Source organism: Nicotiana tabacum, chromosome 1 (genome assembly GCF_000715075.1).
Source record: "Nicotiana tabacum cultivar K326 chromosome 1, ASM71507v2, whole genome shotgun sequence".
In the NCBI taxonomy this organism is placed as follows: domain Eukaryota; kingdom Viridiplantae; phylum Streptophyta; class Magnoliopsida; order Solanales; family Solanaceae; genus Nicotiana; species Nicotiana tabacum.
Genome location: NC_134080.1, coordinates 208,115,294 through 208,129,821, shown reverse-complemented (window position 1 = coordinate 208,129,821; position 14,528 = coordinate 208,115,294). Strand labels below are relative to the sequence as shown.

Here is a 14,528-nt window from a genome sequence, read left to right as displayed (position 1 = left end):
GGCGTTCGTAGGCCGAAGTCCCTTTCCATGTTTTTCGTTTGTTCATCTTGTATCAGACAAACATGATGTATTTCCTTTCAGACATTGTTTGTAGTATTCTGTAGTAGTCCGTGAGCTAGTGATACCAGACCTTGGGTAGTGATGTGTATTAAATTTCCGCACTTTTGGTTTTCAGTTGCTTTAGATTTACAGTCTTCCGCTTAAATTTTGTCTCGTTTATTATATTGTTTGAAAGAAAGCAGGAAAGGTGTTTTAAATATTTGGCTTGCCTTACTCCGATAGTAGGCTCCATCACGACACCCGATGGTGGGAAATCCGGGCTGTGACAAAGACCCAAGGGAACCATATTTGAAAGCAGCTTTCCACTTACTTAGATACCTAAAGAGTGATCAAACTCTAGGAATCTTTCTATCCAATGACCATGATTGCAGTCTAAAGGGTTATTGCGACTCAGACTGGGTTGCTTGTTCCAGATTCTAGAAGGTCATTTACTGGCTGCATAGTCCTGCTGCGCAACAGTCCAATTTGTTGGAAGTCCAAAAAGCAAGAAACAGTGTCCCTATCTTCAGCATAAGCAGAATACAGATCCTTGAGAAAAATTGTTGGTGAACTAACTTGGTTATGCAGATTATTTGATGAGCTCACTATTCCCTATCCTAAGCCTGTTTCAGTGTTTTGTGATAGTCAATCTGTTTTATACGTAGCTCGTAATCCTGTTTTTATGAACGAACGAAGCACATCAAGGTTGATTGTCACTTTGTATGAGATAAGCTCTAAGAAAGATTGGTTTCTCTTCATCATATTGGTATTGGTGCATAGTTAGCAGATGTCCTTAGTAAAGCTCTTACTGGTGTTAAGCACTCTGCGATATTGAGCAACTTAGGTGTGAGAACCTCATCTACAACTTGGGGGGAGGGGGTATTGAGATATAACTGTCTATATTTAATTTTTCCTTCTCTGTATCTTTTATAATCATAGTTAGTTTAGCTAGCTTAGTTTGTTAATCATAGTTAGTTGGTAGTTAGTTGTGTCCTAGCTGTCAAGTTAGTTGGAATTAATTAGTGGAGTGGTACCCCACGTGTATATATACACTATCAGATATTAGAAATAACAAGTTTTCATTCTCTTGCTCAAATCGATCTTCTCTTCCTCTAACTCATGTGAAGTTTCTAGAACTCATTAATGGAGTCTCTGATCAATTGTAAAGCTCAATGTTCCAAAGCTACAACTGGATAGTTTAAGATAATTCCCGTAATCTCATAAATCAGGCAATTAAAAGAGGTATAAAAGCGGATAATGGCAAAATACATAAAATCCCTATAAACATAGAATATCCCGATTAAGTAAGTCAAGTGTAAATTATTAAGCATAGAACTACGAGACTCAGAAAGTGTCTTACACCTTCACCTTAGTTAATAGAATTTTTACCCGATTTTCTCTGTTCGCGAACCATAAGAGAAGTCAAAACTTTCCTTGATTTTTTTGATGAGGGAGTTTGACATGGACCCCTGTCATGTGTGTTAGCAAAAAAAAAAAACAAAAAAAAGTTATTGGAGGGGAACTTAAAGCCAATACCTTCAAGAAAATGTATTGGAAAACCAGCTAATATGAACTATACACGTACATCTACATTTAGCTAACCTCTTGTGTTCCATTTAGCTATTTCTTTATAAATATAATATAAAATCTACATTTATAATATAAAAAGAAATGAGTTTGGTTCTAAACTTCTACCACCTCTTCGTAGCAAAGCTCTCACTAACAGTCTAACCTCCGTAATACTTCTATAGCCCATACTCCCTTCCTGAGCAGCAAAAGATGAGTTATAACATTGTACTAAAATATTTAATAACAAAAATAATAAAATTATATGAAATAAATATTTCTAATTAATAAGCCATAATAAAAATGAACATAATTAATCTAAAGTACTATATATAATTCATGCTAAAATAAGTACATCTAATAAGTACTATTAATTACATGACTAAGCACTAAAGAAAAAGATAAACTAAGTTATGCATTTTTATTACAAAAATAATGCAAAACTAAAAATAGATATCCAACGACGTTGTTGTCATTTCTAATGTTGAATTGAATTTATTTTGGTAGTATTAGTATTGTTTTGAAATTTATTTGAGTTACTACATTTATGAGCTATAAAACTTATTGGACCATTCAAGAATGTTATGTCCAAGCTTGAAATAATACATTAAAAGATAAATTAAACTGTGAAAACGTTTAAGAAATATTTATAAATTACATTAAAATAAATATTTTTATATGTAAAACATTTATGTGATGTCGGGTTGGTTTGGTGTCGGCTTGACTTTTTTTAGTTAAAACCAAATCAAACCAATTATAGTCGAGTTTTTTCCCCAATACCAAATTAAATCAAACCAAACCACATCAAGTTTTTTTTTCCTTTTGATTTGACTCGAATTATGGTTTGGTGTATTTTATCGATTTTCTTTATACACCCCACTTATATGGGACCTAACTTCAATGAGGAGATCAAAAACTTTAAAGTTATTATCTACTTGAGGATTTCACTGTGAGCAATATATCCCATAAAATTACAAAGGTGGAAAAAAATAAAGGAAATAAAAGGGAGAAGAATCAGAAATTAGTATGTTCATCATAATCATCTAAACTTGGAAATACATGAATCAGAACAATTTCTAATCACTTGTTAATTTTCTATTTTCGTGTTCTTCACCATATGATTATTGTTTGATAACAAAATCAATGGTAGGACGCAAGGCTTGGAACAAAGTGTAATAAGTAACTTGACTTGGGTGGACTGAATCCCAAAACATATGTTGTGAAGGATTACTGCAAACAATTGACTTTGGATTGCACAGAATTGAAGCTTCAATAAATCCACTTCCACAGCAGCCCTTAGTAACTTCAGTAAAACCTACAAAAATTAGAAAAAGTTGGATGGACCTAAATGAAACAAATGAAGTATATTTGAAAAAAAGGAAAAAAAAGAAGGAAGAGTCTAACATATAAAAGAATTTTTATATTATAAGGTCAAATTTTATGTAATTGAAGGCGGATTCAAGATTTGAATTTTATGTGTTCGGTTTAGAATTTTACTGAACTAAGGGTCTATCGAAATAACTTTTTTACCTTCAAAAAGTAGGGGTAACTCTGCATACTTATCACCCTCCCCAAGCCCCTTTTGTGAGACTATATTGGTTTTTTTAATTATACTGTATTTATTTAATGAATTCTTAACACATATACATGTCCCAAGCCAAAGCTACGTACGTAATGTCTAATGAGTCAGATGAACCCGAAATTTATAGCGTATATCCCCCCACATGTAACTAGTTATAATAAGTGGAATTAGTATCTTAATTATTAATAACTGCGACCAGTTAAATTGATATATTACTAGTACGTATAAATAATATTTATACTACAGTCAAACCTCACTATAACAACATTCTTGAATAACAACACTTCACTATAAAAGCCAAGTTTTTTTGGAACCAAATTTCATGTTGTATTATAATATATGTTCTCTATAACAGCAATTCGCTATAACATCCAAAAATATTCGAAACAAACAAAACTGTTATTGAGAGGTTTGAATGTATCAGTATATCTAATTAGTTAGTAAATCCAAAATGGAAAACTTTTGGGCGCTCACCATATTTAGCTGGATTTTGTATCATGTCGTTTAAAGGGTTGTAGATATCGGCGTAGAATAATTTTGTGTCATGAATTTGCATAGTCTTTAGCAAATGTTGAAGAAGCAAATTGTACTCTCTTCCAACGGCAGAGTACGACTCAACACATTGGCGGGGTTGAAGTGCACTGCCGGAATTTATCGTGATGACCACCGGCAAGCACCCGAATGGAGGAACTCCGGCGACACCGATCACTCGAGCTCCCTCGTTCATCAAACCCTGGAACAATTAACATCAAGTTTATTAATACAAATTATATATATCAAATACATTAAATTGATACCGTTTGAATTTTAAAAGCTAGACCTAATAGAAATTTATTTTTTCCTGAACATTGAATGACCAAATTAGTCTTAATCTGTCAAGTCTCTTAGACCCCAATTTAATATAGGACTTATTTTTTATTGGTTCAGCCTTTAAGATTTTTTTTAGCACTGACTGAAAATACTGAATTTGGTTGAACTAGCAGCACAAAACTGGATCTGCCACTGCTTGGACTAGTGACATACTATGGAATGCAAACCAATTTAAAACCTTTAAGATCAAGAGGGAGAATGGGCATTACCCCATTAGCAACCCACATGTTGACCTCAAACTCCTCTCCAAGAACTTTTTCCTTTGCACTCTTAATAAACTCGAACTCGCAATCTCAAAGTTAGAAGTGGATGGTGCTTATCAGCTAAGCAACTCTCTCTTGTCAACCCCACAACAATGAAAAATAAAAGAAAAGTATTGATACAGTATCTATAGGTCAAGTGAAGTTACCATATGTTAATCTCCTCTTCCTATTACCCCGTTTGGCCTTTAATTTAGCTATTATCGGCCGGCAAGACTTGGTCTAACATTAGATTAATTTGAAAATAATCAAGGCCACCAGTTTAGTGTTTTTGATAAGTTCAGCTGCTGCCAACTACCAATTCTAGAAGCCCACCATTGTTGAAGCCTCCATTGTTGAATGAAGAATTCAACCACCAACCACCTTCTTTAAGGCTATAAATAGAGCTTTATGTTTTACACAGAAACATCAATCCAGAGAGATTGAAATACAATCCAGGAAGAGATTGTGAGAACAAAAAGAGAGTTTGGTGAGATTTTTTGTAGAGAGAAATTCTTGGTGTAAATTCTCTATAATTCTATTCTTGTGAAATAGAGTTGTTTTTCCTCCCAAATAATCTTAATATTGATCCGAGAATCACAATAAGTGGTATCAGAGCCTTCGATTCTGTGTTCATCGAGAAATATCGGAACACTGAAAATTTCAACCCGGATTTACGTTTTTCGAAAACGTGATCTTCGGTGTGTTTTGATCATTTCATTAGATTCCTTGCGTCGATACGAATTCAACGCAATTTTCCGGAGGCCAAACAAAGCTAAAACGAAGAAGTTATGACAATTTTTTTTCTTCTGCCCAAGGAAGAAGATGATGAATAGTAACTGCCCAGTCAGCGCCACATCAGCATCCAGTCAGCGCCATGTCAGCATCCAGTCAGAGCCACGTCAACATCCAGTCATCACCACATCAGCATCCAGTCATCGCCACGTCAGCATCTAGTCATCATAAAATTTTTAGAAATTTATGAAATAACCCCTGAAGTTACTGAAATTATAAATCTGCCCCACAAGTTCAGTATATTTTCGATTTAACCCCAAAAGTTTGGTGTAAATTTTGAAAATTTTCTGGAGGCCCTATTTTGACCCAAGAAGAGTCAATCCTACCATTTTTCACCATTCCGGACGTGTTGGTGAGTTCCGTTTGGTGAGATTCTGCTCCAAAATTTTGACCAAGCCATTTTAAAGACATAATGGAAGAGTCATCATCATCTGGAGCTATGATAAAGCTTACTGCCACAAATTACACATTGTGGAGACCTCGGATGGAAGATCTCCTCGGTTGTAAAGATTTGTTTGATCCCATAGAAGCAAAGGGTAGGAACCCCGATTCCACCAAAGAAGCAGAGTGGAAGAAATTAAACAGAAAAACTATCGATCAAATTCGACAAGGGATTGACGATAGCGTTTTTCATCATGTTGCACAAGAGACAGATGCGTATGCCCTCTGGGTGAAGTTAGAAGGGATGTATCAAGCCAAGACCGCTAGGAACAAAGCCTTGTTGATGAGGCGTTTGGTAAATTTGAAGTTAAAGCACGGAACTTCAGTTGCCGAGCATACCAGTGAGTTTCAGAGCTTGATAAATCAATTATCGTCTGTTGACATGCCGCTCGGGGATGAGATACAAGCCCTACTACTTCTTAGTTCTCTTCCTGATAGTTGGGAGACGCTGGTAGTCTCTCTCAGTAACTCCTAGTGGAAATCTGACCATGTCTATGGTTAAAGATGCCTTATTTAATGAAGAAGCCAGAAGAAAGGACATCGATCATGGTGAGTCGCATGCCCTTATTACAGAAAGAGGGAGACAACAAGAAAGAAGTTAGATAAGAGGAGAGGCAGAAGCAAGAGTAGGGGAAAATCCACGGATGGTAGGAAGTCATCATATGCGTGCTACCACTGTGGAATAAAGGGCCATTTAAAGAAGAACTGCAGAAAATTGCATAAGGAGAAGGAGCAGTTGAAGCAAAAGGATGGAGATGCATTAGTCACTACCCACGGAGAGGTAGCCATTTGTTCCATCCAAGAAGAGGCATGCCTTCACGTCTCAAGTCAAGAAGAAAATGAATGGGTGGTAGATACTGCAACATCATACCATGCCACATCCCGAAAAGATTTCTTCACAACATACAAAGCAGGAGACTTTGGAGTAGTGAAGATGGGGAACACTTCTTCCTGTGAGATAGGTGGAATTGGTGATATCAAAATACAAACAAATATCGGGAGTACAATGATATTGAAGGATGTCCGTCATGTGCCAGAACTTCGTCTAAACCTAATATCAGGTATAGCTCTTGACAAACAGGGCTATGAAAGTTATTTCGGAAAAGGCACATGGAAATTGCTGAAAGGGGTTATGATTCTCGCTCGAGGACATATTTGTGGCAACTTATATAAAACTCATGTGAAGGTATGTTCAGACAGCCTCAATGTTATGGAAAAAGAGGCGTCTCAAAACCTGTGGCACCAGAGACTCGGTCACATGAGTGAAAAGGGGATATCAATTCTAACGAAAAAGCAGCTTATCAGAATGGACAAGAATGCTGCTTTAGACCCTTGTAATCATTGCTTATTCGAAAAGCAACATAGAGTCTATTTTACATTTTCTTCAACCAGAAAATTAGAGTTACTCAGTCTGGTACACTCTGATATTTGTGGTCCCATGGAGGAGAAGTCACTTGGCGGCAATAGGTATTTTCTGACTTTCATTGATGATGCTTCTCGAAAGGTGTGGGTGTACTTCTTAAAGATAAAGGACCAGGCTTTTGATTATTTCAAGATATTTCATGCCATGGTAGAGCGTGAAACGGGAAAGAAATTAAAATGCCTTCGCTCAGATAATGGAGGTGAGTATACTTCCAAGGAGTTCGATTCCTATTGCAAGAGACAAGGGATTCGACATGAAAAGACGGTCCCACGCACCCCACAACACAATGGAGTAGCCGAGAGAATGAACCGGACAATTATGGAAAGAGTCAGAAGTATGATCAGTATGGCAAAGCTGCCTAAGCCATTCTGGGGAGAAGCTGTTCGCGCCGCTTGCTACCTAATCAACCGGTCACCATCAGCCCCGTTGAATTTTGAGGTTCCAGAGAAAATATGGTCGGGTAAGAATCCCTCATATTCTCACTTAAGGGTATTCGATTGTTTAGCACATGCACATGTATCCAAGGAGCTCAGGAAGAAGCTTGATGGTAGAACTATACCATGTATCTTCATAGGCTATGGAGATGAAGAATTTGGGTATAGATTATGGGATCCAATACAGAAGACGGTGATCAGAAGTAGGGATGTTGTATTCCACGAAAACCAGATAATTGAAGACATTGAAAAGCCCACAATATCTTATGAAAGAGGTTCCAGTGCCCAAAAAGTTGGTCCAGATCCACTACCATTGCAGTTTGACACAAATAGCATGGGGGAGCATGAAGCAGTACCAGAAGCAGAACAGGAGGATGTTTGGCAGGGGGAGGCACAAACCCCTCAGGAAACTACAGAACCATCACAGGGGAACGATGATGGTACACATCTTGAAGCTAATAATCAACAACCTCGTCGATCTGAACGAGGTCAGATTCCATCAACTCGATACCCAGAAACCGAGTATATTCTACTTTCTGAAGATGGAGAACCAGAGAGTTTCCATGAAGCTATATCTCATACGGATAAAAAAAAATGGCTGCAAGCAATGACCGAAGAGATGAACTCTTTACAGAAAAACAACACTTATGAGATTGTGAAACTTCCACAAGGAAAGAAGGTACTGAAGAGTAAATGGGTATTCAAGCTGAAGAAAGATGGCAGCGGAAAGGTGGTGAAGCACAAAGCCCGGTTAGTAGTCAAAGGATTCCTACAGAAAAAGGGAATTGACTTTGATGAAATATTTTCACCAGTTGTAAAATTGACTTCAATCCGCATCATCCTTGGATTGGTAGCCAGTTTGAATTTGGAGCTTGAACAAATGGATGTCAAGACAGCATTTCTTCATGGTGATCTAAATGAAGAAATCTATATGGAGCATCCGGAAGGTTTTGAGGTTTCAGGAAAAGAAAACCTCGTCTATAAGCTTACGGAAAGTTTATATGGCCTAAAGCAAGCACCGAGGCAGTGGTACAAAAGGTTTGACTCATTTATGGTAAGTCAAGGATATAAAAGGACTGCTGCAGATCACTGTGTTTACATTCAGAGATTTTCGGATGGCAATTTTGTTGTACTTCTACTTTATGTAGACGACATGTTGATCGTCGGACAAGATGCAACAAAAATTAGACAGTTGAAGAAAGAACTCTCTAAGTCCTTTGAAATGAAAGACTTAGGTCCAGCTCAACATATTTTGGGATTGCAGATAACTCGAGATAGGAGAAACAAGAAGTTATGGCTATCTCAAGAAAATTACATTGAACGGGTGATCAAACGGTTTAATATGAGTAATGCCAAACCGGTAGGTGTCCCTTTGGCAAATCACTTCAAGTTGAGCAAGAGTTTGTGCCCCTCATCCAAGAAAGAGATTGAGGAGATGTCTACAATTCCATATTCTTCAGCAGTTGGAAGCCTGATGTATGCCATGGTTTGCACGAGGCCAGATATCGCACATGCGGTAGGTGTGGTAAGTCGTTTCCTTTCTAACCCTGGAAAGAAACATTGGGAGGCAGTTAAATGGATTTTCAGGTATCTTAAAGGTACTTCAAAATCAAGTCTGTGCTTTGGGGGAGCTGATCCAATCTTGGAAGGCTATACAGATTCAGATATGGCCGGAGATCCTGATGGAAGAAAATCAACCTCAGGATATGTTTATACTTTTGCAGGGGGAGCTGTGTCATGGCAGTCAAGATTGCAGAAGTGTGTTGCACTATCCACAACTGAAGCAGAGTATATTGCTGTAGCGGAAGCTGGAAAAGAAATGTTGTGGCTAAAGCGGTTTCTCCAAGAACTAGGGATAAATCAAACAGAGTATAAGATACATTGTGATAGTCAAAGTGCAATTGATTTAAGCAAAAACTCAATGTATCATTCTCGGACAAAGCACATCGACATTCGCTATCACTGGATACGCGAGGTGATGAATCAACAACTGTTGAAACTAGTGAAGATCCATACGAAGGAGAATCCAGCAGACATGTTAACAAAGGTGGTCACTCAAGAAAAGTTAGAGCTGTGCAGAGACATAGTTGGAATAACTTTCAAATAGTAGCTGCGTTGGAATGCAGCTGAAGGGGGAGAATTGATAAGTTCAGCTGCTGCCAACTACCAATTCTAGAAGCCCACCATTGTTGAAGCCACCAACCCATTCTAGAAGCCACCATTGTTGAATGAAGAATTCAACCACCAACCACCTTCTTTAAGGCTATAAATAGAGCCTTATGTTTTACACAGAAACATCAATCCAGAGAGATTGAAATACAATCCAGGAAGAGATTGTGAGAACAAAAAGAGAGTTTGGTGAGGTTTTTTGTAGAGAGAAATTCTTGGTGTAAATTCTCTATAATTCTATTCTTGTGAAATAGAGTTGTTTTTCCTCCCAAATAATCTTCATATTGATCCGAGAATCACAACAGTTTTTGATGTTAGAATTTTAGTTTAGATTGGAAAAGAATTCCAATAGTGCCAGATTTGAAGTCTATAGTGAACTCAATGATTGAAAGACAATTTATCGACTTGTATTAATTTTCGTGATTAATAAAAAACTTTAATATAATTGCAGATCCAATAATAAAACTCAAAGTTGTCCCTTCTCAAGTGTTTTAAAGGATGTTACTAGAAAAAAAGAAACAAAAAGGAAAAGCCTAGTGCTAAGGGTTGTGTCGATGTCTCCAATATAATTAATGAACCAACAAGTATTGTAGTAGACTGGTAAGTACTCATTCATCCTTAACCATAGGTTTCGGGTTCGAGTCTTTAGATATGGAGTCGCCTTTGTTAGGGAGCGTTTTACCCCTCAATGTGGGACTTTCCGGCGTGAATCCGGATTTAGTCGGGCTCCAATATGAATTCCGAACATGGGGTAGGAAACCAAAAAAAATAAAAATAAAAATGAAGTTGCAACACCTTACACCTAACACAATCCTTCCCCACTTCATAAATCAACATTAATGTTTGGTGTCCAAATTATTACCTGTGCCAAAAAGACTGACTCGAAGCACAACATCCCCGTGAATATTTTTTTGTATAATTTTAATAAAAAGAATTTTAAAAATGACTTGTGTAAATATAAAAATAATAATATATATTAAAAATATAAAAATATGAATTTCAAATTTAAAACAATCACATGGCTTTAATTTATGAGAAAAAGACTTACCTGGACAAATTGTTGCACCAATTGCAACAAGAATTGCTGGTAGGCAGAGACTTTATAGGTTTTTCTTCGAAATGGGGTATTAAAATAGTTTACAACGAAGTCATTTGTCCCTGCACTTATTATAAATGTTGCTTTGCTTATTAGCAATTTTGTCTTTTCTTTCCCTATTGCATTTTCAAGTCTCCTTTTATATGCTTTGAAATATTCCAGCTGCTTTTGCAATGGTATTACACCCTGCAAATTATCAAACAACTAATCTTGTCAATACTTATAATTCTTAGAGGACCACAATATTTGTTTTTTTGGGAAAATGATACTGTATAGCCTCTCTCAAAATAATAGGCAAAGAATAATATTTTTTGTGTATTTTGTGTGCGTGTGTATATATTATACATTTTTGCGACAACCGAATATAAATAGTTTCAGTGAATGACTAAAAGTAATCTTTGCCCTATTTTTTTATTATCCTAAGAAAGTAGCCATTATGAAGTATAACGTTCAAGTTCATGAAGGAGACGTGTATACTTTATTGTTTTCACAAAGAGGCTAGGGGTGGGCATTCGGTCGGTTCGGTTTGAAGAAATTCGGTTCGGTTATTCGATTTTCGGTTTTGTAAAAGTAGTAACCGAAACCGAACTGAAATCAGTTCGGTTATTTTAATTTCGGTTCGGTTATTTCGGTTCGATTTTCGGTTTGAACATTATCATATTGGACTCCTTCTATGTAATAATACGACTGGCGAATTTGTTGATTTTTCCCAAAACTTCGAAATTGTTGGAAATATTGTGTTTATAGAAAAAAAATAGACTAAACTTTGCACACTTTATGGATCATAAAATTCAAACATAGTGTAAATTACAACTCTTGTGTGAAATTCTCCCTGTATCTACCACATATGCTATGGAAGTTTTAATAGGCTGAAAGTCGTTAAGATTGGAAAGTTGATGGACTTACTTAATTGGGTCGAGTCTTTGATAGATTGGACCTAATAGTATTAATTTATTACCTATGGGCTTAGCCTATATATAACTTAAAGAACATATATGTTAATAATTCGGTTTTTCGGTTAACTGAACTAAAAAACTTAATAACCGAAAACCGAACCGAAAAACCGAAATTTTAAAATTTTAAACCAAAATCGACCGAACAAACCGAATAACCGAAACCGAAATAATAAAAAAAAATCGATTCGGTTGGTTTATTCGGTTCCGACCGAAATATGCTCACCTCTACAAAGAGTTCAACTTTTGGCATACCGACAGTGCAAACAAATTTTTATAATATAAAGTTACTTAACAATAACAGTGGGTAGTTGTTCATAGCAAGTGAGATTAGTAACGTATAAAATAAAGATAACTTGCTACAATAAGTTGAAACAAGAAAAAATTATCATTTTTTCAGTGTATATATAATGCGTCTGTTTTTTTCCTTAAAAAGTTACTGTTCCTACTAAATTAGGTCTAGTGAAATTGGAAAATGTTACGAAATCCTTAATCTTCTTATTCTTTTGATATATCTGCAATTATTAATCTGAACCTATATATACCTATTACAAATCTAACAAATTAGTGGCGGAGCTATTATTATACAAGGGGAGTCAAGTAATATTCATTCGCCAGAAAATTACATTCTATAAATATGTCAAATTTCTTTTATCTGTATATATACACATTGGCTTCGCCGCTGCTAACAGTGGACAATTTTCAATAAGAGAGAGAAAGACGCACGCTAAGTTGAGCAGTGAGAGGGTCGAAGCCAGAGCTACCGGAGGCGAAACTAACTCCGGTCATGAGCTCCTCCAAGCTAAGACTTGGGTCCAAATAGGGTGGCACGAAATCTTTGATTCCCATGTACGAGGCTGTTACAAAATAGACAGCAAAATATAAATAAAAAAATGAAAAATTTACATATTCACCGGAAAGAGTGAGAAATTTTGACATTATTTGTATAATTTAACATGTTAAATTTTTCAAGTTACTAATTCCATTTATATAGTGTGGCAAATTTTTTATACTATTAGTTTAAGTTAACCTATTATAGTAGGCTACTTACGTATTTATGTAGCTCATTAAAAATATGAATATTTTTTTGAATTTTAATCTATTAATGAAAGTAGCCTCCTACGTCAATGCATATATTTATAGAACTTAAACTCTTCCCCACTAGCACTTATTATAGTAGTGACTGGTGTTTGCTTTTAAATGATCTGATAGTACACTATTAGTTTTGTAAAAGTCAAGCTAAAGAAAGCTTAATTCTATGCACAGACAATAAATATTTACAAACTTATATATATCACTAAACAGTGACTTAGTAAAAATGATAATTACCCGGCTATCATATGTTAAACTATATATACTGATTCAATAAAAACCATTACACTATCTGCTTACATATTACATACTAACATAAGGATTTAAGTTATATGTGCTGACAGTCTTACCAATATAATCTGTGACGAGGCGGCCATTGGTGAACCTTCCGGTGGGAATGTGGTTCAGAAAATCCCTTCCATAGGGTGGGAAATCGCACTTAGAAATCGTGCTTATGTAGTTGTTATTCCCTGAATCAACCGTAGAGTCCCCGAACACTAAAACAGCTGAAACTGAATTATTGAATGGCCATTTTTGCAACTTTTTAATATCAGTCAATGTTCGAGCTTGAGCTATACTTTGGGAAATGATAATGAGAAGAATGGGCAAGAAGAGAATAACAGGCTGGAGAAAGTTGCAAGTAGAACTCATTGTGGCTAAATATTTGGAAAAACAGTTGAGAAATTCATGAGCTTTGAGTCGTTTATATATGTACATATATATAATAGGAAAAAAGATATGTTGTGTGTAGTAATAATAGCAGTGGACCTTATTGCAGTTGGCGACAGGAACATATTTAATGACAGAAGTAGGATCGAGCTGTGCAATTTGCGCTCCAACAGATTCGGATCTAACCCCACACTTACTTTAATTTAGATAAAAGGTTTTGCCCAGAGGCGGATCCAGGATTTTAAGTTTATAGGTTCCTACAAAAATCTCAAGTTAATATACAATAATAACTGGATTAATGGACTGGGTTCCAAGTTAAATATTTTTATACATTTAATGAATTTTTCAATACAAATACAGGATCTAGATAAAAGTTACTGCATTCACAGGAACCCGTAACTAATACACTGGATCCGCCCCTGGTCTTGGCTCCCGCCAACGCCTTTTAAAACACTGTTTACGAACGCTTTACTTTGCTCTTCTAACTGCCTAAAGAACATTTCCGAAAGGATATGTAGGAACGGTTTAGTTTGTATATATTAGGCACAAATATACCCCTCTACTTTGATATATTAGATGGCAAATTTGAAAACTTTGCTAACGGTGAGGGTAGATTTGACCTGATAGTATAACAGAGGGTAAATGTGAATAATATATCAAATTAGAGGAGTATATTTGCCCCTTTTTCCTTTTTCCAATTACTCCTTCCATTTCAGTTTATATGAATTTTTTCGGAGTATGAGGGTCAAGCTAATTATCTTTCTAGAATTTTTATTTTAAAATAAAATTTATATATTTAGAAACTGTATACAAAGTAATATAAGTCACGATAGTTAACAATTCCAAATAATTAAATAGTATTTGTAAAAAATATTGTCAAAGAAAATCTTGTTTGAGTTGTACATATATAAAATTACAGAAATTAAAATGGAGAAAATATTGAGGCTACGTTTTTAAGAGTCTGGTTAAAGGTGTAATATGTTGTAACTACGTGGTAAAATAAGAAAAGAGAAATTTTATACTTATATATTTGTAGAAATGTGACGACCCGTCCAGTCGTCTCATGAGTTACCACTCCGTATTCCTCATTTCTGTTTCTTATTGCTTTGTCTATCGGTTCTATACGTGATTGGGTTGGCTGGCTCAGGTTCGGAAAGGTT

At 35.8% G+C, this 14,528-nt stretch overlaps 1 protein-coding gene across 1 annotated transcript; it reads right to left on the bottom strand.

Moving 5' to 3' along the window:
• Positions 1–2,615: 2,615 nt before the first annotated feature.
• Positions 2,616–13,367, bottom strand: LOC107804588 (GDSL esterase/lipase At5g45960). Its single transcript, XM_075256213.1, has 5 exons — positions 13,050–13,367; positions 12,334–12,464; positions 10,607–10,840; positions 3,662–3,920; positions 2,616–2,920 (listed from the first exon to the last, which is right to left on the bottom strand). The coding sequence occupies exons 1-5, from the start codon at positions 13,348–13,350 to the stop codon at positions 2,727–2,729; spliced, it is 1,119 nt and encodes a 372-aa protein (XP_075112314.1). The 5' UTR covers positions 13,351–13,367; the 3' UTR covers positions 2,616–2,726.
• Between the last annotated feature and the right edge of the window lie 1,161 nt (positions 13,368–14,528).

Bases quoted from the DNA above. Each gene is read 5' to 3' on its own strand.
- LOC107804588 (XM_075256213.1), bottom strand. From the start codon at position 13,350: ATGAGTTCTACTTGCAACTTTCTCCAGCCTGTTATTCTCTTCTTGCCC. The intron at 3,921-10,606 runs GTAAGTCTTTTT...TAATTGTTCCAG, and splicing joins TGGTGCAACAATTTGTCCAG to GGTTTGATGAACGAGGGAGC. The intron at 2,921-3,661 runs GTGAGCGCCCAA...TAATTTTTGTAG, and splicing joins ACAAAATCCAGCTAAATATG to GTTTTACTGAAGTTACTAAG.